Source organism: Castor canadensis, chromosome 3 (assembly GCF_047511655.1).
Source record: "Castor canadensis chromosome 3, mCasCan1.hap1v2, whole genome shotgun sequence".
NCBI lineage: Eukaryota > Metazoa > Chordata > Mammalia > Rodentia > Castoridae > Castor > Castor canadensis.
In genome coordinates this window covers 7980038-8005668 of record NC_133388.1, presented here as the reverse complement: position 1 = coordinate 8005668, position 25631 = coordinate 7980038, and the positions used below count along the sequence as shown (strand labels likewise).

Here is a 25631-nt window from a genome sequence, read left to right as displayed (position 1 = left end):
GGCTGGCCTGGAATTCATTAGATAGCCCAGTCTGGCCTGAAACTTGAGGTCCTCCTGCCTCAGCCTCCTGAGTGCTGGGATTACAGGGGTATACCACCATATCCTGCTCAGTTTGTTTGCAATCATCCTCATAAATTTAGCTCTTTTAGACATTATTGTAGTTTTTTGGGTTTTTTTTTTTTTTGTGGTGCTAGGACTAGAACCCAAGGCCTTGCTCATGGTTGGCAAGTGCTTTACTTCTGAGGTACCCGCTCCCAGTTCCAGTTATACAACTTTTTTGGAAGCCCTATACACTTTAGCAGTCACCCCAACTCCCTTCTCTAAGCCCTACCACTCATCTACTTCCTATCTCTGTAGGTTTGCCTATTCTGGAGATTTATATAAATGAAATTATTCAATATGTGCTCTTTTGTGTCTGCTTGCTTTCACTTAGCATCATGTTTTCAGGGTCATTCATATTATAGCTTGTATTATTGCCTCATTGCTTTTTATTGCCAAATAATGATCCATTGTATAGGTATACCATGTTCATCAGTTGATTGATAGGTTGTTTTTACTTTTTGGCGATTACAAATGGTAAGAACATTTGTGTTCAAGTTTTGGGGCAGATTTATGTTTTCATTTGGGGGGGCACAAACCTAGGAATAGAATTGCTGTACTTTATGGTTACTCTATGCTTAACCTTTTAAGAAGCTGCCACATTTTTATTTTTTTGTTCTGTGCTGAGGATTGAACCCAGGGCTTTTGCACCTGCCACGCAAGCCCTCTACCACTGAGCCCACTAAGCTACACCTCTAGTCCTCATTGTGGTTTTGATTTGTATTTCCCAGATGATTAATGATGTATTGAGCATCTTTTGTGTGCCCATTGGTCATTTGTGTGTCTTCTTTGAAAGAATGTCTATGAGGTCATTTGCCCATTGAAAAATTACCTTTTTTTTTGGCAGTACTAGGGGTTGAATTGGGGGTCTTGTGCTTGCTAGACAGGTATTCTACCTCTTGAACCATATTCCCAGCCTCCCTCCACCTTTTTTTTAAACAGTACTGAGGTTTGAACTCAGGGCTTCACGCTTGCGAACCAAGTACTCTGCTTACTGAGCCAAACCTCTAACATAGATTTTTTTTTTCTTTTCAGTTATTTTTCTGTTAGGGCCTAGAGTTTTTCCCTGAGGTGGGCCTCCGACCTCAGTCCTCCTACCTACATGGGACATAGCTGGGATCACAGGCTCACAATACCATGCCCTGTTTATGGTACCATGCCAAACTTATTTATTAAGATGGGGTCTCACTAACTTTTTGCCCTGGGTAGTCTCAATCTCGCTCCCAATCTCCAATGCCAAGTAGCTGGAATTACAGGTATGAGCCACCACACCCAGTTAAAAATTATCTTTTTTTATTGAGTTTTAAGAGTTTTTTTTTTCTAGATACAAGTTTCTTGTACCCAGAAAATATTTTTTAGCAAATATTTCTCTCATTCTGTGAGCTGTCTTTTCACCTTCTTATTTATTTATTGCAGTGCTGGGGTTTGAATTCAGGGCCTTCACCTTGAACCACTCCACCAGCCCTTTTGATAAGAGGTATTTTTGAGATAGGGTCTTGTGAACTCATTGCCTGGGGCTGGCTTCGAACCTCAGTCCTCCTGCTCTCTGCCTCCTGAGTAGCTAGGATTACAGGCGTGAGCACTGTTGCCCAGCTTGAACTTTTTTTTATTAAAAATTTGGTTATGCTGTTACCTGCCGTAGAATTTTGACAGTTTTAATCACTGCTGCACTCCCTCCTTTCACGTCTGGAAGTTGCTTTTGGCTGGAGGTGTAGCTTCGGTGGTAGAGTGCCTGCTTGGGGAAGTGTGAATCCCTGAGTTCAAACCCCAGTGCTGCCAAAAAGGGAAAAAAAAGAAAGAAAATGGAAGTTGCTTTCGGCAGTATTATCACAGTTGTGCCAAGTAGACAGTTCTGGGAATTTAGACCTTCCACAATCATTGTTAAAATGTTCTGAAGCACCGTGAACATCTCAGCTCAGTTACAACAGTGTGCCTGCTCTGCAAATGCAGTTCCCAGGCAAATCCCCCAGCCCATTCCAGCCAGACTCTGTCTCAGAGCTCTCCTCTACAGAGATATGGAGCTGTCAGTGAGCAGTAGTGAACTAAGTGAATGAATTTTTGGAATAATTTGACCAAACTACTTTAAGGAAAATTTTTTGTTTGTTTGTTTGAGATAGGGTCTCACTATGTAGCCCAGGTTGATCTTGAACTCGTGATCCTTGGTCTCAGCCTCCTGAGTGCTGGGATTATAGACTTGGACCATGAGGAAGAAAAGGTTTTTTTTTTTTTTTTTTTTTGGTAGTGGTAGTGAGTTATTTGTTTTTTTTGTGTGGCAGGACTAGGTTACCACTTGAGCCAAGCTCCCAGTCCAGAAAAGGATTTTTTTTTTTTTTTGGTTTGAAAAGGATTTTGAAAGGAGGAAATAAGCCTTAGTACTTCCACTGGCTTCCTAGGAAATCTTATCAGTTAGCAGATAAGAAAGTTCAGGAGGATCATGGTTTGAAGCCAGCCTAGGCTTCAAAAAATCCTTTGCAATAAGGGGCTGGTGGAATGGCCAAGGTACAGACCCTGAGTTCAAACCCCAGCACAGCAAAAAAAAGGAAGTTGCTATGGTTTGGGTGTGTCCCCCAGGGTCTTTGGGAGGAAGTTGGGATTAGATGAGGTCATGGGTGGGACCCCATGATTGTATTAGCTTTGTATAAACAAGAAGAGAAGCCTGAGCTAGTGCTTGCTCTGTCTTGCCATGTCTTCCACAGCCTTGGAACTCTGCAGAGTCTCTACCAGCAAGAATGACCTCATCAGATTTGGCCAACAGATCTTGAACTTCCCAGCTTCAGAACTGTGAGCTGAATAAACCTTTATTTATTTTTTTTTTTGGTGGGAACTTAGGGCTTCACACTTGGAAAGCAGCAGGCACTCTGTTGCTTGAGCAACACCTCCAATCCATTTTGCTCTGGTTATTTTGAAGAAGAGGTCTCTTGAACTATTTTCTTGGGCTAGTCTAGAACCTCCATCCTCCGAATCTCAGCTTCCCAAAGAGCTGGGATTACAGGTGTGAGCCACTGGTGCCTGGTTTAACCTTTATTCTTTATAGATTACTCTTGTCTATAGTATTCAGTTATAGCAACAGAAAATGGACTAAGACAAGTGCTTAACAAAGAGTATAGGGTGTGAAGATCAAGAAGTAAGAGCCAAGGGTGTTATAACTGAAGCAGTTCAACGTGGCTGGGGGTTAGTTTAGAGATCGTGGGGCTGCAGGGGTGGCATAGGCCATACCACCAAGGTCTTGTAAGCCAGTGATGCCTGAGTTCTAGTCTGGAGAGGGGGCTGGGGGGCTAACTAGACAAGGGAGTGACATGTCAGCTTTGCAGTGGGAAATTCTCTGTTTGCCAAGTGGATGAGGTGGGAGTAGGAGGCTAGCAGATGGCTTAGGGCACCAGGGAGAGCCCTGGAGGTGCAAGCTGGAGGAAGAGGGACAGTGGGGTGCATGGGAGATGTATTGGACAGGTGGCCCAAGCAGCTCTGTAGAAGTTATGAAGACGTAACACTAAGTGTTTTCTAGACATTACTCGTTTATTGTGCAATACATCTGGATGTAGGATTTTTTTTTTTTTGAGACAGGGTATCAGGCTTAACTCACAATCCTCCTGTAGTCTTCCAAGTGCTGGAGTCACAAGCAGGCATGCCCAGTTTGTAATGTAGGTTTTTACTAAACCCATTTTTCAGATGGGTAAATAGAGATCTAGACAGGTTAAGTAATTTTCCCAGGGTCCCAAAGGAAGTTTTAGGGTATCATTGGGTTTTGGACCCAGGTCTTTTTTTACTCCAGTGTTAAGAACCACTGCACTATACTGCTTTTCCACAGTGGAAAGGGTCAATTTTATGGCAGTGAGTCTGGACCTGGGGTAGGATGGAGTGGAGCATGTGGGCTTGTGTGAAAGTTAGGCAAGGAGGGTATAAAAAGTTCTAACAGGAGAGTGTGTCGAGTCTAAATGGCTTTTCCCAGACCTAGTACAGGTTAGGGAAGCAGCGCCTCTAGACTTCTTTCTCAGCCTCCTAGACACTTTGTTTCCTATGGGCAGTTTTGTAGGGAGTTGACCTCAGCCTTCCTCCCATCTGCACATTGACTGAGGGGCACAGAGCCCCACCTAGGGAGATAAACACAGATTCTCATGTCTGCTTTGGGCTTCCTGTGTGCCTGACTCTTCTGGCCTCTAGATGTCCTTTGGAAAGACATATTTAAGGCATAAATCAATATGACCATTTGGTGATACATTTAAAAAAACATTTTCATCCCTTAAAATGTTCCCCAAGAGTATGTGTGGATATATGTCTATGTTATTTATGATGGTGAACTCAAAACATTTTGGTTGAGAAAATTTTAGTTTATCCATAGTGTGTTCTTTGCAGTTTTCCATTTAGTCACTAAAAATCATGTTGTAGGGCTGGAGACATGGCTCAGTGGTAGAGTGCCTGCCTAGCAAGTGTGAAGCCCTGAGTTCAAACTCCAGTTAGTCAGTCAACTCTGTAGAAATTCAAAGAGATTATAAATCTAGCATCCTAACAAGTTTCTATTAAAAATACTCAAAACGGGGCTGGTGGATTGGCTTAAGCAGTAAGAATACCTGCCTAGCAAGCATAAGGTCCGGGTGGCTCATGCCTATAATCCTGCTGCTTGAGAGGCTAAAATCAGGAGGATCAAGGTTTGAGGCCAGCCTGAGCAAATAGTTTGAAAGACCCCATCTCCAAAATAAACAGAGCAAAATGGACTGGAGGTATGGTTCAAGTGGTAGAGCACCTGCTTTGGAAGTGTGAAGCCCCAAGCTCAAACCACAAAAAAAAAAAAAAAAAAAGGCTGGGTGCCAGTGGCTCACGCCTGTAACCCTAGTACTCAGGAGGCAGAGATTAGAAGGATCGAAGTTTGAAGCCAGCCTGGGAGAATAGTTCTTGAGACCCTCTATCTTGAAAAACCCTTCACAAAAAAGGGCTAGTGGAGTGGCTTGAGGTGTAGACCCTGAGTTCAAACCCCAGTATCATAAAAAAAAAATTTTAAATAAATAAATAAAAAATAAAAATACCCAACATAAAGAAGGGTGATGGAATGGATCAAATGGTAGAGTGCCTGCCTAGTAAGTGTGAGATCCTGAGTTCAAACCCCAGTACTGCAAAAAAAAAAATAAATAAAAGAAGCTCAAAAGGCTTCATAGACCCAATGAGCTAAAGTTTGCCTCCAGGTTGAACCGGTCATACAGTGTTAACTCTTCCTGTTTATTGTCCATCAGAGCTGTGCCTAAGGACCCAGGCCTTGGAGGGAAAGGACCTAGATTCAAGTCTCTGCTGTGTGGTCTTGGCTTCTTCTAAAAGTTGAGGATGGTGCCACCACCTATCTTCTAGGGCGAGGGTTAGGGAGTGAATGAGAACTTTGTTAAGTGTGGCATACTGGGTGAGGGTGCAATATCTTGGTTCAGAGCATCCTGCAATGCAGAGTGCAACGAGGCTTGGGGCTCCTCGTGGGGCAGCTGTGAGACACCGAGTGGCTGGGCTCTCAGCACTGAGGCTCAGGGGCCATATTTCTGCGTTTGAGAAGGGTTCACTGTTCTAGTATAAAGTGACCTTTTCTCTTTCTCTCTCCCATATCCTGTCCAACCTGATGGGCTTCATAGTTCAGGATGTTTGCAGCAAAGTCTTCTCCACCTTCACTTTAGCCACATTGCTCTCTCCTCCTCTCATCGAGACCTGTGGATTGGCATGTAATTACTTGTGGTTTTGTGTCACTTCATTGTCTCATCTACCTTCCTAGCTTCATAGTTGAGAGGAAAAAACTGTGTTTTAAACTTCCTGCTTCTCCATAGTATTAGTATTTACTGCTATATAAATTATCGGGGCCAGTACCTACTGAACTGCATTTTGAATTGTGAATTAAAATGCGCTAAAGTGATCTTACTTTATTTATCTTCTCTGTTTAAACTGTAATTCTTTTTTTTTTTTTGTTGGGACTGGGGTTTGAGCTCAGGACTTCATACTTGCAAAGCAGATGTTCTACCACTTGAGACAAATCTCCAACCCATTTTGCTATGGTTACTTTGGAGATGGGATCTTGTAAACTATTTGCCTGGGCTGGCCTGGAACCTTGATCCTCCTGATCTCAGCCACCCAAATAGCTAGGATTATGGGCATGAACCACCTTAACCCAATTTCCATGTTCTATTATTAAACATTACTATGCCTGCTTTTTTTTTTTTTTTTTGGTGGTGCTTGCTAGGCAGGCTCTCTACCACATTGCTTCTTTTTGACGTGACTAGGCATTGAAAGAGTTATAGTATTTTATTCTGTAGTCCCCCAGGTTTCCTTTGATGACGAATGAACTTTCCTTTTTCTGCCTGAAGAACGTCTGTGGAAACCTTGGTCATGGCATCAACCTTAGAGCCTGTTACATTCAGAGAGTTCTGCCCTTTGTACTATCTCCTCAATGCCATTCCCACAAAGATCCAGAAGGGTTTCCGTTCTATCGTGGTCTATCTCACAGCCCTCGATACCAACAGGGACTACATCGCGGTGGGCAGCAGCATCGGCATGCTCTATCTGTACTGCCGGCACCTCAACCAGATGAAAAAGTACAACTTTGAGGTGAGTTTGCTTCTCCTTACATCTTCGTGTGCACAAGCCATGGTTGATGTTTAATATGCTTGTGTTCTAGACTGGGGTAATTTACTTCTGATTACTAGAATATGGCTTCATACCTTACCCAAATAATACTTTAAAATCATTTCCCCCCCTTTGGTGATGGTGACGAACCCAGAGCCTTGCATATGCCAGGCATGTGCTCTCACACATAGCTTTTGTGAAACTCAGAGGTGACTGAGTTTGGCTTTTACCACATGGTCTTGTAGGACTTTATTCTGCCTTTGATTGGTGGACTTTTATGGACCACCATATGGGTTCTGTGTTTAGGAGAATACAAAATACTTGTGTTTTAATCCAGCCTTCTGTACACATTTTTAAAAATTTATTCATTTATTCATATGTGCATACATTGTTTGGGCCATTTCCCATTTTAAAATAATAAAAATGATCAGCACATATGTAACTCTTACTGTGCGCCAGGCATTGTTCTAAACCTTTATCTTACCAGCTCATTTCATCTTCACAAAAACTCTGAGATGGATGTTACTATTATCATTCACACTTGTCAGGGAGCCAGCTGAGAGTGTCACTTATGTAGTTCCTAAATGGCAGCAGCATCATTTGAACTTGGACAGACTGTTTCAGAGTCTGTATCAGTATTTTTTGTATAAAAATTAGGGGCCAAAAAGAAAGAAAAGAAACGAAAAAAAAAAGAAAGAAAAAAATTAGGGGTCTGGGGATTTATCTCTGTGGTAGTGCAGTATACTTGCCTAGCATACACAAGGGTTTGGGTTCAAGCCCCAGCACTATAAAAAAATTAGAACTATTGTTACTCTTTTTCTTTGAATAATATCATGGATTTGACTGATAAAGTTCCCCAAAACATTAATAACATTATATAATTAACTTTAAACTATAGTTACAAATTTAGCATATTTGAAATGCCTCAAATACTTCAAACACTTAGCAAGGAAGGCTTATGAATCCATTTGTGAAACCCAGCAGTATAAAACAAATACATCGTCAGAGACATCATGACTGAACTGTTGGGGATATGGAAAAATCTTAAGAATAGCCAGAAAAAATGATATATTGCCTGTAGGGGACAGTAGTATGAAATCATGGAGGGCAGAAGAAAATAGCACAATGTTTTGAAAGAATTTTCCAGCCAGAATTTCTTAATCAGTGAAATGACAACTAAGAAAGGAAGTGAAAGCCAGGTACCAGTGGCTCATGCCTATAATCCTAGCTGCTCAGGAGGTAGAGATCAGGAAGATTGAAGTTTGAAGCCAGCCCAGGCTAGTTCTCGAGATCCTATCTTGAAACAACCCATCACAAAAAGGGCTGGTCGAGTGGCTCAAAGTGTAGGTCCTGAGTTCAAACCCCAGTACCCAAAAAGGATAGAAGGAAGGGAAGGGGGGGCAGAGAAAAGGGGGGGAGAGGAAGGAAGGGGATGGATGTGTGGTGGTGCACACTTGTAATCCAGTACTCAGAAGACTAGGGAAGGAATGGTGAATTGAGGCCATTCTGGGCTACAGGTAAGACCCTGTCTCAAAAAAGAAAAAAAGGTGAAACAACCAAAGTATTCTCAGATTAAGTAAAATCGAGTCATTGCCAAGACCTATTCTGAAGTCATTGCTTAGGGAAGTTCTTCAGACTGGGAACTCAACATCAGGATCAAAAGGAAAACAATAGTACATCCTTGGATAAATACAGTAGACTATTTTTCTCCTATTGAGTTCTTTAAGATATATTTGACAATTGAAAGTACTTATTCTGCCAAAACAAACAAACAGAGAAAAAGTAGAATTGAACCCAGGGCCTCATGCAGGCTAAGCATCCATTCTACTACTCTAGTGTATATATGTATTGTATCTCTAGAGCAACCACTAAAAACCAAAAACCCTATGCAATGAGGTATGGTAAAATTCACAATAGATACATCAAAATGAAATTTTAAAAATGTTTCAACAACTCAGGAAAGCAGGAAGGAGGAACAGAAAAAGGAAAAATAGGAGAAACAGAAAACAAATAAAATGATAGACCTAGGAGGTATGCGTCAAGTAGTAGAGCACCTTCTTTGCAAGCACCGAGCCCCAAGTTCAAACCGAAGTCCCACCCAAAAAAACCATTTTTAAAAAATTATAGTCCTAAAAGTAAGCATATCAGTAGTGACATTAGATGCAAATGATCTAAACATGTCAAGTCATACTGTAAACATTTTTGTAAATGTCACAATATACTCGCAGTACAACAATAACATGCTAATAAAAATAAAGAAAAAGGGAGGGAAGAGCTTGAATAGCCCCATTACCTGGCACTGCAATTGAATAAAGGTGATAAGACAAGAAGATTAAAGTATAAGCCAAAGAATAAAAGCCCCAGAGGGAAAAAAAGAAAAAGGTTACTCCAGTGAGACTTTAGTTTTGTTTTGTTTTGTTTTGTGGTACTGGGGTGTGAACTCAGGGCCTACACCTAGAACACTTCACCAGCCCTTTTTTGTGATGGGTTTTTCAAGATAGGGTCTTGTGGATTATTTGCTCAGGCTGGCTTTGAACCATGATCCTCCTGCTCTCTGTCTCCTGAGCAGCTGGAATGATTTACAGGCGTGAACCTCCAGCACCCAGCATAGTTATTCTTAACTCAGGGACATTGATATGTAACTTTTACCTAAATTATTTTTTTCAAGTTTTAATATATTGTTTTTGGAACATGACATTGGTATTTAAAAAGTCATTCTAAAATAAGAAATCATATAACATTAAAATTCTACAAATGTTAGAATTTAAAATAAATTATTAATCAAAGAAACAAAAAAGTCACTGAAAAGAGATGTCGTTTTTAACTTCTAAGATGGAAGTAACTGACAAGAAACTAAAAGAAAAACCTGTAAAAAATCCATTCCAGTCCAGGCACTGGTGGCTTACACCTGTAATCCCAAAATTTAGGAGGCAGAGACCAGGTGCAAGCCAGCTCCTGGCAAATAGTTCTTGAAACCCTATCTCAAAAATACTTAAAACAAAAAATTACGGGTGGAGTAGCTCAAGAGGTAGAATGCATGCCTAATAAGCTTGAGGCCCTGAGTTCAGACTCCAGTACCACCACCAAAAAAAAAAAAAAAAAAGAATATATTCATTTGTTGCTTGTACAAACACAACAACACAAAGATTTGATTGCCACAGTGTGAGCCTAGAGATGAGTCAAATCTTTATGTGGTTATTGTCATTTTCATCATCTTGAGATCGTTCAGTACAATCCCCTTGTTTGACAAACAGGGTTAGAGGTGAAGCTCAGTGGTAGAGTGCTTGCCCTGAATTTGAGCCCTTATGGTTCTGTGAAAACAAGAACTTCAGGTGCCACAGATTAACTGTAGGATTCTTGCTCCAAACCATTTGTCTGGTTGCCTGGCCATTATGTCTTCCATTCACACCTCAGGATTTAGAGAATCATAGAAACCAGATTCACAGTCTCTTTGAAACTTCCAAATGAAAATTGAAAGATGTATCAAATAATTTAGTTTTGGGAAAACCTAAGATTTTATGGTGCTTTCTTGAGGGACCTTTAAAAATGTATTTTTAAATGAAAAATACAAAGTTAGTTATCTTCTAATAAATCCATGGATGAAAGATGTTTTTAAATGAAGTATGTTCCTGAAGAAGAAAGCAGACCTTTAATGTGGTAAATACAGTCTGGTATGTACTTTTAAGAATAGTGTTTTTAGAAATGCTTTTTTTTTTTTTCTCTTTCCCACAGAAGTTAGTGGGAGAGGGCAGATGGAAGTAAGAAATTCTTCCTAGCAACTGCTAAAAGGCACTACAAAAGTGTTGCAAGGCATAAATAGCAAGTACAAGATGTTATAAACTTGTTAAATACATGACTGGGACACATGTAAGCACAGCCAAAAATGATAACTTCACCTGAGTTTCTAATTTTCTGTTTTGAAACCAAATATATCTTTTCTTAGGATTCAGTTGAAATTTCACGCATTTGCCTTGAGGCCTAACCACATGAGTTATGTACTGACCACAGCACGGTACCTGATGGTGGAGTGCTAGCTTTCATGGCTGTCCTGTCTCCAGGCTTGTTCATTCAGCAAGTGTTTATGGAGTGCTCAGTATATGCTCAGCTCATGTCAGATCCTAGAACTGCAGTAAAAAGCAGAATACGCAGTCTTGGCCCTGTGAAGCTTAGAACTATGGGGAGAAATCTGAGAAGGAATTCAACTAGATGTGGGAACAAAAAAGCAAACAAACAAGGTGGGGGACATGCTGAGGGGAAAATAAATCAGAGAAGGGGCTAAGCAGTGCCAAGAGGAGTATGTTTTTTTTTTTTGTAGTACTGGGCTTAAACTCAGGGCCTACACCTTAAGCCACTCCACCAGCCCTTTTTTGTGATGGTGTTTTTCCATATAGAGTCTCAGGAACTATTTGCCAGGGCTGGCTTTGAACCTCTGCCTCCTAAGTAGCTAGGAACATAGGCATGAGCCACCAGTGGCTGGTGTGACTGTGGTTTAATAGGAGGTCCAAGGAAGGTCTGGCAGAGTAGGTGAGATTTGAACAAATAACCAATGAGAGTGAGCAGCCATGCTGATTTGTCTGGGATGGAGTATTCCTCGGGAAGGAAGTGTAGTCTTGAGCCTGAGCACATGGTTGGGATGTTATCCAGTCAGAAGAATCATGCTTTGGAAGGTTATGAATGTCTCATTGGCTTCAGCTGGTTTATTTTCTAAACTGAGGCAGAAATGAGAGTTTTTATCTTATCTTATCTCTCCCTGTGGAAGTAACCCTAGATCTTGTGACTGGGAGCCTGTGATACTTACATATCCGGCTTCACATGGCCTTCTTAACATGAACTGCTTCAATTCCTTGGTTGCCACAAATTTAGTTTCAAATATTTTTAGCAGTTACAGTAAAAAATCCATTTTATTACATGTTCATTCTTCCTAAATGACCCACATTCAATTTAATTCCAGCAGTTTTTGTTGTTGTTTTTTGTGGTACTGGGGCTTGAACTCAGGGCTTTCAACTTGAGCCACTCTACCAGCCCAATTTTTTGAGATAAGATCTCACTGTTTGCCCAGGCTGGCTTTGAACTGTGATTCTCCTGATCTCTGCCTCCTGAGTAGCTAGGATTTTAGGCGTGAGCCCCTGGCGCTCAGCCCAACAGTTTTTATTAAATGGCAATTGGGAAGCTGATTTTACAATGTATATGAAATTGTAATGGGTAAAATGGTCAAGATCCTGGTGAAAAGGACCTGATGGGAGAAGTATATATAAAGAGTTAGTAATTGTGGCAGTGTAGTGTTAGCATGAGAACAGATAAGCAGATTGTTGGACCAGAACAGAGAAGTCAGATGACAAAGGTAATGTAGGTTGAAGAACCCTCTGAAATATTTAGGACCCTTAGTGTTTCAGATTTCTGATTTTTTTTCAGACTTTGGAATATTTTTATAGATTTTTCTGGTTGAGCATCCCTAATCTGAAAATGTAAAATCAGGGTTGGAGTGGCTCAAGTAGTAGAGCAAGTATGAGGCCCTGAGTTCAAATGCCACACACACACACAAATAAAAAACACCAAAAAAAAAAAAAAAAAATCAAATGCTTTGCTCCGAAATCCAAAACTTCTTGGGCACCACATTGGCTTTTTGGTTTTTGAATTAGAGATGTTCAACCTGTACTACAAAATATTTCCCAATAAGTATCATGGGACAACTGGATATGAATAGAGGAAGAAAAATGAAAGTGGATTTCTGCCTTATTTCCTGTGGTTATTTTGTCAGCAGTTTAAAATCATTAGGGGCTGGGATAGACCAGTAGCAGGGCATTTGCATGTATGAGGCCCTCAGTTCAATCCTAGCACCTCCCAAAAAAGAAAGAAAAGGATTATGCCCAGTCAACTGCTGAAACTTGTGGCGGCAGTCTCTTTGTTTTCTTTTATGGGTAATTTGCCTCTTCTCATTTTCTTTAAGACCTTCTAGTGAATGAGTCTTAGGTCTAGGCTCCTTCCTTCAACTCAGGCAACATTCCCAACTCCATTTAGCTGTGCAGTTAAAGTTATTTCAGAAGAGCATATGCCTTTGTGTAATTCAGTTCATTAACAGTTTGGTTTTTGTTAGTAAAGAAGAACATAATGAAACAGTTCCTATGAATTCTTACTTTTTTGTGGTACTGGGATTTGAACTCAGGGCCTACACTTTGAGCCACTCTACCTGCCCTTTTTTGGTGATGAGTTTTTCAAGATAGGATCTCACAAACTATTTGCCCAGGCTGGCTTTGAACCAAGATCCTCCTGATCTCTGCCTCCTGAGTAGCTAGGATTACAGGTGTGAGCCACCAGTATCCACTGTGAATTCTTCAGTATTTCAGATCTACTAGTTACTTGGTATGCTAGGAGTTTCTGCTGAAGGTTAAGCCTTGGCCCACCAAAAGAAGCTCATAAAGAAAGCTTTGTCAGACTTCACAGTTCCCAGGAATCTGCTCACAAAGAGCACTTTTTTCTGATGTGGCTTTGTCCTGTGTATAAAGGAAAAAGTGGCCTGCCAAGGTGCCTAAGAAGGTAGCTGATGCCAGCACAGTGCTGAGGTGTTTGTCCTGTCACCTTTCAGATCAAAAGACTTCCTTAAAATTTTTAATTACTGAATTTCTGTTTGAGGACGTTTCCTTGTTACCACAGGGCAACAACACACACCCCTAGGGAGTTGGAAATGAGGGAAATAGGAGAGTTAAACCCACAATAGATAAGATCTAAGATGGGCAAAGTCACATTAAAGAGATAACAGAATGTAGCTGGACAGGTGGCTCACCCTGTAATCCTAAATACTCAGGAGGTAGAGATCAGGAGGATCATGGTTCCAAGCCAGCCAGGGGAAATAGTTCGTGAGACCCTATGTCGAAAACACCCTAACACACATGTACAGGAAATCAATGCATGTCACCTCCCTGTATAGCTATCCTTATCTCAATTAGCAAAAACCCTTCGTCCTTCCTATTATTGCTTATACTCTCTCTTCAACAAAATTAGAGAAAAGGGAACAATAGTTTCTGCCAGGTAGCGAGGGGTAAGGGGGGGTAAGGGAGGGAGCGGGGGGAGAAATGACCCAAACATTGTATGCACATATGAATAAAATAAAAATTAAAAAAAAAAAAAGAAAAGAAAACACCTAGCACAAAAAGTCTTGGTGGAGTGGCTCAAGGTGTAGACCCTTAGTTCAAGTCCCAGTACTGCAAAAAAAAAAAAGAGAGAGAGATAATAGAATGTGAGGCCAGAATATGAACTGTCCCCACATCAGAGAACAAAGACAGTATGGCAGAAGGAAGAGAGGGGATAGTCTGTGTGGCCCTTGGGAAAACGAAGTATTAGGCTAGAGTGCCTGTGCTGGGGAGACCCCAAGAGAGCTGTGACCCCTGACCTGGCTGGCTCTGTGCCACAAGTGATTCTGGTGGTGGGACCCTACAGGTCTGATAACATGACAGTGGTTTGACCAGAAACTACTGGGCATTGTGGTACAAGCCTGTAATCCTAGCACTTGGGAGGCTGATGTAGAAGGATCACTTGATCTCAGGAGTTCTAGATAGCTTGGGCAACATAGATCTCATCTCAACAACAACCAAAAAGAGGTACTTCATATTTGGCCAGCTGGCATCCTAAAGGCACCTTGCCTGTCTGCCTCTCTACTGCACCTGTCAGACTGACCATGTGCTCCCTATTGCCTACCTGTCCGTGGTTGTTCATGCACTGCTCTTATATTTGTTGATGAGTCTTGCTCCTTTTCTGTGATTGTGAGACCCCCCTTAAAAGCAGCACCCTGGTTTGTGTCCCTATACTTAACTGTTTAAACCTACTAAAATGCATAATCTCATTTTGAACTTCAGCAAATCTTTAAATAGGCTGTTTTGATGTTATTTAAGTCTATCTACTTGGAGACTTGTATGAATGGCAATTCTAAATGGGCATTTTAATGATATTGGTTCAATTTAAAAAAAATCTTTTTTTGTGGTGCTGGAGATTAAAAAACCCCCTCATTTTCAAATTCTTTTTTTTTCCAGCTATGACTAAAACTGCTGTTCATTCCATCCAAGAGATTTTAAATTCTTTTCTGCTTCTCTGTATATCTGATAGTCATCTGTTCTTTGTTTACATTTCAGTTTCCTATTTTATTTTTTTAAACTTTTTTTTGTCTTTTTTTTTTTTTGGTGCTGGGATCGAACCCAGGGCCTCGCGCATGCTGGACAAGCGCTGTGCCACTGAGCTACATCCCAGTCCCTTTTTAAAAACATTTTAAGTGTATTTCTTTTATGTTCCATGTCTACTCAATCTATGTAATTACTGGGGGTTGTTTGATGCTGTCATTGCTTGTTTCAGTGGACTCTTATTATGGGACCTATTTCCCTACAGTAACTTCTAATTATGAGTGATTTGGCTAATCCTAACCTATGAGAATTCTGAGGATCCTAGGTTAATTAAGACTGTGATCTGCAGATGGGTTTGTTTGTCTCTGCCAGCACCTTGGGCTGCTACCAAAATAGAAGTTCTTCAAACTGTCTGGGTGGAGCTTCCTTGAAATACAAAGGGAGAGCAAATTCAAACTGTGAGGCCAAATGGGGCAGGTTTGTGTTTCTAGATTCTCAGGAAAGATTGTTCATTTTATTCACTCCAATCAGTGCCCTTGATAAGACAGATTCCTTGTAACTCCCTCTGCCAGCAGAGGATTTTTCCCTATCTTACTTTTTCACTTAGGGTTTGGTCCTCGGGAATTCTGGCTTTTGCAGACAAAGTAGGTTCCAACTTTTTACCATCTCTGATTTGAGGCTCATCCTCAATAGCTCTCCTCAGCCTGGAAAACCAAGACCTTCTGTGTTTGCCAGATAGTCATGGGGTAGCCTGTGGTTCCAGGGCTGGTTTCTTTCCTGGTTTGACTACATCCTCTTTATTTTTGGATTCATGGATTTTCCTTACTTTCTTAGAAACTCAGCCACATGTTTAAAAGGATGTTTCATCTGTCTTATTCAGTATTTCTAGGTGTCTGGAGAAGAATATTTTAGAATAGCTAGACATTTGTGTTATGCCAACTTGAAGCCTCATATTCTTTCCTTTTTCCTTTTGGCGGTGCTGGGGTTTGAACTGCGTGCCTTGTGCTTGTGAGACCGTGCCCTGCTACATGAGCCATGCACTCAGCCCTCATGTGCTGTTTCTGTCTGAACTGAGATTCAGTATTGGTAATCTGGCTCTTGGGATTTGAGTTATTAGGTCAAGAACTGTGACATTTATCTATTTTTTGTCAGTACTGGGATTTGATCACAGGGCCTCCTGCTTGCTTGGCAGGTGCTGTCCCATTTGCGCCATGCCACCAACCCTTTTGGGCTTTAGTTATTCTTGGATAGGGCTTTTGGCTGGGTTCAAGCTCAGACTGTGACCCTCCTACCTATGCCTCCCATGTAGGTTCAATGGGTGTACCACCATGTCCAATTTGTTTGTTGAGACTGGGGGGAGGGTCTCACTAACTTTTTTCCTGGGCTGACCTCAAACTGCCATCCTCCTGATCTCTTCTTAACACATAGGTTTATTAGAAAATGCATGCATATGCACTGCGCACAGGTACTTGGGCTTCCTGCCTACCTGATAATTTTAATTTTGAAACCATTCATTCAAAAAAATTGCACATCATTTTTAATCTGTACTGTGATATGGCAGTATCTCTAATAAGCCATTTAATACTCTCTTTTTAATTTCATGCTACCATGTTTAGAATCTATGTATCTAAAATATGTTATGTTATCTTCCCCCTTCGAAGCAATGCCAGTGAATTCTGGTAACAGTACCATCGGTCTCATGTTACCTCACTCCAGATAATGAGTCCTTTCATTCTCTTCCACGCACTAACAAGCCATCCATCAACAAGCTCTTTGGATTCACTCACAGAGAAAGCATTGAACAAGGGGCGTGGCAGGGATTCTGCCAACAGTCATCCTTGTGTGAGAGTCCTGACTCTTGATTCTCACTCGCTTACACAAAGCATTCAGCCTCTCTGGAGCTCAATCCCTCATTTGTAAAATGAGGATAACCACTGCACTTATGCTCCTAGGTTGTTTGCAGATTCAGCAATACACATAAAGTGCAGGGAAACACTCAATGAAGGAGAGCTGCAGTGCTGTTTTCATTGTTGCTATCACCATCACCATTCTACCCGTCATCATGGTTGTACTGCCTTTGTGGCCTATTCCATTTACCATGTTGCTAGACGAGGCCCTTACCTTACAAGGCCTGAACTACTGTAGCAGATTTAAGCTGGTCTTCCTGCTTGACCACATTTCCTCCTTCCATCCTGCCCCTAATCATGGTTATCAGAAACCCCTGGCTCAGAACACTGGCAAGATGAGAAATCTTCAAAGCATCCCTCTTCCTTCTTTTTTTTTTTTTTTTTTTTTTTTTTCTTTTCTTTTGTGGCCCTGCTTTTGAACTCAGGGCCTACATCCTGAGCCACTCCACCAGCCCTTTTTTGTGATGGTTTTTTCCAAGATAGGATCTCTTGAACTATTTGCCTGGGCTGGCTTCAAAACACAATCTTCCTGATTTCTGAGTAGCTAGGATCCTCTGTTCCTTCTTATAACTTAAGATCCAAGTGTCTTAAACTGTATCCTGATCTGGCACTGAATAGATTTGTATCCTATGAAAATACCCTGAAAGCTATAAAGTACCAGATGAAAGTTAGCTCTGTCATTACCACCCCCACTCGCTGTAGGCTTTTCATGTACATGCCTCATTGTTAAGGCTAAGCTTCAGTGGACCAGGACTATAACCTATTTCAGTTTAAATAGCTGCTGCAGCTCACTTGGAACCTAGAACATGGAGGGTATTCTTAGGTATTTTGCAGACTGATTACCATATAAATTGCTACATCAGAGGTAAAATGGCTTACAGGATATATTGCCATATAGCTTAGTACGGTCAAAAGAGTTGTATAATTTTTCTGGATGGATAATTTCAAAATAAAAAATGATCACTCAGATGGACTGGGAGCCTGAATACTGTGTTTTCATTGCTTATACACATGCTTTTTAATAAACCAACATGTGTTACTTAATATGATTATTGATTGATTTAAGAACCAAAATATGCTAGGAATGAATTTATAAATGACATTCAGCTGTATCGTCTAATTAATTCTCTCAGCAAATGTGTGGGACAGATTATGTACAAGCATTGCTTCATGATGGCTGAGTGACTTGTCTACATCGAGACAGGTAGAGTAAAGTAGAACTTGGCTGTGGGACAGCTCTTCTAACTCCAGACCCTTTTTTTTTTATTCTGTTTTTGTTATTTGGAAAATACCTCTTGTCGGAAGCTTCTGAATTCTCTCTTAATAAGGGCTTAGTATATTCTTACTTGATTAATCATCATTTCCTTCATTAGAAATGACATTTTTAAAATTCTGTCATTTTGAAGATTATACTCCTGGAAAGAAAGTAAAAGATTCTAGGAAGTTGGGAGGTAGGAGGCAACAAGTAATTTGGTTCCCTCCCAGTCAGCAGTTGTATTGACAGAATCTAATGTAACTGTTTTTGAACTCTGGAATCTGTTAAGGCTGTGATGTCTAGGGAAGGCTTGGATGGTAAATTGTGGTTAAATTTGGTCCATTTTAGTCCTTAGCATAGTAAAAGTGCCCTTCCCCTATCCCTATTCCTATAGAAAGCAGCTATGTGTGTGTTCCTGGAACATCTTCACATAGCTTGTGCCAGGATCCAGGGTGATCAAATATACCCTGTCTTCCAATATTTGGGATCTGTATTTTGATTGCTGATGTCTACTTCTGATCACAGAGATGTGTCAGTAAGGTAGATGGCTGTTGTTGTTACACTTCCTCCCTCTCCAGCTGAAGTGACTTCCAGGAGATTTAAAGAGCTGGTCCTCTATTTATGTCAGTCCTTTTCCCCTGTGAGGAGCTAGATGTTAAAGACTAGGACATTGAAAAGCAGATGCATGTAAGAGAAAAATTACAAAGTGACTGTGAATTCCTAGGCAAAGGTGGAGGCTCAGGAAACACCTGAGAAGACTGGAGTTTATACCTCCAGCTGATCTTTGGCAAAGAGACAGCCTACAATAATTATAATAATATAATTATAATTATATTATAATTATAATTATAATAATATAATTATAATTATATTATAATTATAATTATAATTATAATAATAAACTCTCCCAGCATTCTGGATTGTGAGTTTGAGTCTAGCCTGAGCTAAATATCGACAACTTATCTCAAAAAAGCCAAACAAGCCAGATTGGTGCATGTGCCTGTAATCTCAGCATCTGGGAAGCTGGGGCAAGAGGATCACTAGTTTGAGGCCAGCCTGGGCTCCATAGTGAGAACTTGCCTCAAAAACAATACCAAAAAAACCCAGCAACAACAACAAAAAATCAAACTTGGGAGTGCGAGATTCTGATTTTCTTCTTCTTCTTCTTCTTTTTTTTTTTTTTGTGGTACTAGGGTTTGAACTCAGGGCCTACACCTTGAATCACTCCACCAGCCCTGTTTTTTTGTTTTTTTTTGTGATGGGTTTTTTTGAGATAGGGTCTTGAGAACTATTTGTCCCAACTGACTTTGAACCATGATCCTCCTGATCTCTGCCTCCTGAGTAGCTAGGATTACAGGCGTGAGCCACCAGTGCCCAACAAGATTCTGATTTTCTGAATTACCATGTTAGTAGATTCAATTTCTCAGTTTTCAAGAACAAAAGAAAAAAATCACAAGGCATACAGAGAAATAGGAAAGTATGCCCCATTCAAAGGGAAACAATAAATCAACAGGAATTGTCCTCAAGAAAGACCTGGTAGTGGACCTAGTACACAAAGACTTAAAATAATTGTCTTAAAGATGCTAAAAAAAAAAAAAAACCTAAAGGGAGATACAGAGAAAGGCAAGAAAATGATGTATAAATAAAATGTAAATATTAATAAAGAAAAAAAACCTCAAGAACAAAAAGTTATCTGGGCGCCAGTGGCTCACACCTGTAATCCTAGCTACTCAGGAGGCAGACATCAGGAGGATCGTGGGTCGAAGCCAGCCTGGGTAAATAGTTCGTGAGACCCTATCTCAAAAATATTCGTCATAAAAAAGGGCTGGAAGAGTGGCTCAAGGTGAAGGCTCTGAATTCAAGCTCCAGTACCGCCAAAAAAAAAAAAGGAAAAAGTTCTGGAGGTAAGAAATACAGTAATTTAAAAAATTCACTAACAGGCTCCAAGGCAGATCTGAGCAGGCAGAAGACTCTGTGAACTTAAAGATAGGACAATTGAAATGATCAGGTCTAAGGTACAAAAAGAAGAGTTGGGCTGGTATGGCTCAAGTGGAAGAGCACCCGCTCAACAAGCGCAGGTCCTGAGTTCAAACCCCACTTTTACAAAAAAAAAAAAAAGTTTTTAGAAAACTTTCGGGATATTATTAGGCAGACGGACTTATATCATGAGAGTTATAGAAGGGAAAAAGAGAAGGAGAAAGGGGAAGAGGAACTATTTGGATAAGTAAGGACTAAAAACTTCCCAAATTTGACAAAGACATGAATATAAGCATTCAAGAGGTTCAGTGAACTCAAAGACCCTCCCCCCCCCCCCCCCCCGCATGAAAACATAATTTTCAAAAGTGAAAGTCAAAGAGGGAATCTTGAAAGCAACAGGAGAAAAATTACTTATCTCAATAAGATAATGATAATAAGATAAAGTTTCTTATTTCAATATGATAAAGTTTCACAGAAACTTTAGAGGCTAGAGGGCAGTGAGCTGATAAATTCGAAGTGCTAAAAAAACCCCGAAAACCAAACTTGTCAACTTAGAATTCAATATCTGGCAAAACTGTCCTTCAAAAGTGAGGGAGAGAACCGGAAGTGTGTCTCAAATGGTAGAGCTCTTGCTAGGCCCAGAGTTCAATCTCCAGTAATGGAAAAAAAAAAACTTAAGGACCTGTACTGCAAGATGTACTCAAAGGAGAACTCCAGGTGGGGAATGAAAAGACATTACACACTGGTGGCTCACGCCTGTAATACTAGTTACTCAGAAGGCAGAGATCAGGAGGATCAAGTTTGAAGACAGCCTGGGCAAATAGTTCATAAGACCCTATCTCGAAAACATCCAACACAAAACAGGGATGGCAGAGTGCCTTAAAGTGTGGACCCTGAGTTCAAACCCCAGTACTACAAAAAAAAATTTTTTTAAATCTTTACCTCTTAAAATGGCTTTTGTGTGTGTGTGTGTGTGTGTGTGTGTGTGTGTGAGATGGGTTTTTTTGAGATAGGGTCTCTTGAACTAATTCCCTGGACTGGCTCTGCCTCCTGAGTAGCTAGGATTACACGTGTGAGCCACCAGCACCCAGCTTATCTTGTGATTTCTTCATTGATCAACTTGTTTTTTTGGTTGTTTTTGCGCTACTGGGGCTTGAACTCAGGGCCTTCACCTTGAGCCACTCCACCAGCCCTACTTTTACAGGCATGAGCCACTGGCACCCAGCAATATTTTAATTTTTTTAAGTTGCAAAAGAAAAAAATACTAATAAAGATCAATATAGCTAACTAATGTTCAATGTAAGCCTATTTGGAATTGTTACAATGAATCCCTCCTGTACAATAAATATATCCTAATAAAAAAATTGATATTAAGGAAAAGATTAATACAGAAGGAAGATATAACAATTATAAACATTTAAGTGTCTAATAACATCATCAGAACACATGAAGCAAAAAATTACAGACTTTCAGGGAGCAACTGGCAGTTACACAGTAATAGCTGGAGACTTTCATGTCCCTTGTCAATAATGGATAGAAAAACTAGAAGGAAGATAAATAAGGAAATTTAATGCAGTAAACTAACTAGACCTATTATGCAAGTACAGAACACTCTGCCCAACCACAATAGCATACAGTCTTATCAAACTTCTGTAGAAATTTTCCAAGATAAACTTACATTAGGTCACATAATGTGTATCTCTAATTTAAAAAGAGATATCAAACAAAGTACTTTTCATCCCAATCACAATATGATGAAGAGAAATTAATAACAGAAAATCGATAAATTTGTGGAAATTAAACACCACTCTTAATTAAAATAACAAATGGGCCGGGAGCTGGTGTCTCACGCCTGTAATCCTAGGAGGATTGTGGTTTAAAGCCAGCCCAGGTGAATAGTTCGACACCCTATATTGAAAAAACTCAACACACACACAAAAAAAAGGCTGGTGGAGGGGCTCAAGCAGTAAGAGCACTATGTAGCAAGCGTGTGGCCCTGAGTTGAAACCCTAGTGCTGCCACAAAAAAAGAAAAGAAAAGAAGTCTCCTGGCAAAAATCAAAGGGACATGATGGCTTCATCAGTGTTTGGCTTCAACCAAACATTTAAAGAACAAATAACACTATTCCATCTCAAACTTTTCCAAAAATTAAAGAAGAAACACTTTGTAACTCATTCTACCAGGCCAGAATTACTCTGATAAGAAAACGAGACAAAGATACCATCAGAAAAGAACATTACACACTAATATTCCTATGAACATTGATACAGAAATCCTTAACAAAATATTAGTATCCTGAATTCAGCAGTATGTTCAAAGAATTATACCCCATGATCAAAGTGAGATTTACTCTGCATTCATGGATTGGAACACTTAGTATTGTTAAGATGTCTGTACTGTTCACAGTTACCAACAGGTTCAGTTCAACTGTTGTAAAATTCAGGAACTTTGTTGGCAGAGTGGCTGAAATGGTAGAGTACCTACCTAGCAAGCATGAGGACCTGAGTTCAAACCCCAGTACTGATAAAAATTCCACTTTGTTTGTAGAAGTAGGAAAACCCATTGTAAAATTCATGTGGAATCTCAAGGAATCCCAAGTTAAAATGGGAAGCAATTCAAGTCTTCATTAAAAGATGAATAGAGGCCAGCATGATGGCTCACACCTATAATCCTGGCTACTCAGAAGTCAGAGAACGGGAGGATCTTGGTCTGAGGCTAGCCTGGACAAAAAAGTTCACAAGACTCCATCTCAACCAATGGCTAGGCCTGGTGGCACATGCCTGTCATCCCCAGCTACATAGTAAGGCAAAAATAGACTTGTGGTCCAGGCCTGCTCAAGCATAAAGTAAGACCCTAACTCAAAAATAATCTCAAAAAAACAAAACAAAACAAAAAAACCCACTCAAAGAGGGCTGGGGCGGTGGCTCAAGCAGTAAAGCACCTGCCTAACAAGCATGAGGTCCTGAGTTCAACCCTCAGAACTTCCAAACAAAGATGAATAGATAAAGCTGAGCATGGTGGTACACACCAGTAATCACAGCACTTGGGAGGCTGAGGCAGGAGGAAAAAGAGGCCAGCCTGGGCTATGTAACGAGACCCTCTCAAAAACAAAAACAATAGAAAAGCAAAAGATGAACAAATAAGCAGAACGTGGTATATACATACAATGGAGTATTATTCATTCTTTAAAAAATGAAGGAAATGCCGACAAATGCCATATATCATGAATCTTTAGGACATGGTGTTAGATGAAGTAAACTAGTCAGGGAAAAAGTACATTTAAAATGGTTAATATAATTTTATATCCTGTGTATTTTAATATAATTGAAAGGAAAGGCAGGATCCTAGTAAGGAAAAGGAGGTTTTTAAGAGATTTGATTGTCTTTCTGACTTGGATAGGTTTCTAATCAGGAACACAGCGGGGGTGGGAGTGGGGGCCTGCAGCCCAGTGGAGCTTTCACTCCTTTGGTTCTGTCTGCCTTGCTTCATGTTCTGCATGCCTATCTGGTTACAGGCTTATTTGTTTGGATGTCTTCTGTCTTAGGGGAGGATGGAATCCATCACTGCAGTGAAGCTGCTGAGCTGCTTCGATGACCTTGTGGCAGCCGGCACTGCCTCCGGGAGGGTTGCAGTTTTTCAACTTGTATCTTCATTACCAGGGAGAAATAAGCAGGTAAGAACTTGTTGTGTTAGCATTTCTTCACTTCTTGGCAAATTCTTCATGGATAAAAGTGAGAAACCCTCCTCTGCCTAGCAGATGTATGCTCAGTGTAATACTGTGCTGTTGTAACCAGTCACATTCCTGCTTGAACACTTGGCATAAGGCACATGTAAGGCCTTCATGTTTGCCTAATGCTCTCCTGTGTTCTCTGTGAGGTCTGTTTTTTTAAGACAGGATCTGGCTGGGTAGCCCAGGGTGGTCTCAAACTCATGGTCTTCTTGCCTCCTGTGTGCTGGGATTAGCAGGCATGTACCACCACACCTGCTTCTATGTGAGTTTTGAATGTGGAAAAAAAGATGAAACCTTTGTGCATAAATAAGAGTGATAGCCACATAGCCCTAAGTCACAGCATTAATCATTTTCCTTGTGTGTGTTTTTATTGTTTGCTAATAGCTTCGAAGATTTGATGTTACCGGTATTCACAAACATAGCATTACTGCTCTGGCTTGGAGCCCCAATGGAATGAAACTGTTCTCTGGAGATGACAAAGGGAAAATTGTCTATTCTTCTCTGGATCTAGACCAGGTGACATGAATTTTAGAAATATTGTTGGCTCTTGCCCTTTTATATTCAGAATAATTATACTCATAATTGTATTTCAGCTCGTTTGCTTGTATTCCTGATTATAATTCCTTTCTGATGTCACTTATTTGTAACTTGTTCTTTCATTGGTTTTTCCAGTGTTTTATTTATTTTTTATTTTTCATTTTTCTTTTATTATTCATATGTGCATACAAGGCTTGGTTCATTTCTCCCCTCTGCCCCCACCCCCTCCCTCTCCCCCCACCAATACCCAGCAGAAACTATTTTGCCCTTATTTCTAATTTTGTTGTAGAGAGAGTATAAGCAATAATAGGAAGGAACAAGGGTTTTTGCTGGTTGAGATAAGGTTAGCTATACAGGGCATTGACTCACATTGATTTCCTGTGCGTGGGTGTTACCTTCTAGGTTAATTCTTTTTGATCTAACCTTTTCTCTAGTACCTGTTCCCCTTTTCCTATTGGCCTCAGTTGCTTTAAGGTATCTGCTTTAGTTTCTCTGCGTTAAGGGCAACAAATGCTAGCTAGTTTTTTAGGTGTCTTACCTATCCTCACCCCTCCCTTGTGTGCTCTCGCTTTTATCATGTGCTCATAGTCCAATCCCCTTGTTGTGTTTGCCCTTGATCTAATGTCCACATATGAGGGAGAACATACGATTTTTGGTCTTTTGGGCCAGGCTAACCTCACTCAGAATGATGTTCTCCAATTCCATCCATTTACCAGCGAATGATAACATTTCGTTCTTCTTCATGGCTGCATAAAATTCCATTGTGTATAGATACCACATTTTCTTAATCCATTCATCAGTGGTGGGGCATCTTGGCTGTTTCCATAACTTGGCTATTGTGAATAGTGCCGCAACAAACATGGATGTGCAGGTGCCTCTGGAGTAATAGTCTTTTGGGTATATCCCCAAGAGTGGTATTGCTGGATCAAATGGTAGATCGATGTCCAGCTTTTTAAGTAGCCTCCAAATTTTTTTCCAGAGTGGTTGTACTAGTCTACATTCCCACCAACAGTGTAAGAGGGTTCCTTTTTCCCCTCATCCTCGCCAACACCTGTTGTTGGTGGTGTTGCTGATGATGGCTATTCTAACAGGGGTGAGGTGGAATCTTAGCGTGGTTTTAATTTGCATTTCCTTTATTGCTAGAGATGGTGAGCATTTTTTCTTTCCAGTGTTTTATAAGCTCCATCTTCTGTGACTACAGAGTTGGCATGCTGGGACATTCACTTTATTTTTTTTTAATTTTTAACTGAATAACACATAAAAATTGCTCATTTATGGGTTCTCATGTGATGTTTCAACATGTATCCATTGTGCAATGTTCAAATCAGAGCGAACTCACCTTTTCCATTCTCCTGTTCTCATGGCTACTACTTAGGAAAGAAGCTACTATCCTTCCTGATTCCTTGAAATGTTTGGGGGGAATGGAAATTTGT

At 40.4% G+C, this 25631-nt stretch overlaps 1 protein-coding gene across 5 annotated transcripts in view; it reads left to right on the top strand.

The window, feature by feature from the left end:
• The window catches only part of Tecpr2 (tectonin beta-propeller repeat containing 2), an 85765-nt gene that overhangs the window by 3033 nt on the left and 57101 nt on the right, over positions 1 to 25631 (top strand). For 3 of the 5 annotated variants that reach the window (XM_074067122.1, XM_074067119.1, XM_074067120.1), the window contains exons 2-5: positions 2796 to 2880; positions 6375 to 6666; positions 23476 to 23604; positions 24046 to 24177. In XM_074067122.1, coding sequence (XP_073923223.1) covers positions 6448 to 6666; positions 23476 to 23604; positions 24046 to 24177 — 480 coding nt within the window. In that variant the 5' untranslated portion in view covers positions 2796 to 2880; positions 6375 to 6447. The remainder of the gene's footprint in view (positions 1 to 2795; positions 2881 to 6374; positions 6667 to 23475; positions 23605 to 24045; positions 24178 to 25631) is intronic. The other 2 variants (XM_074067121.1, XM_074067123.1) reach the window with 2 other exon arrangements.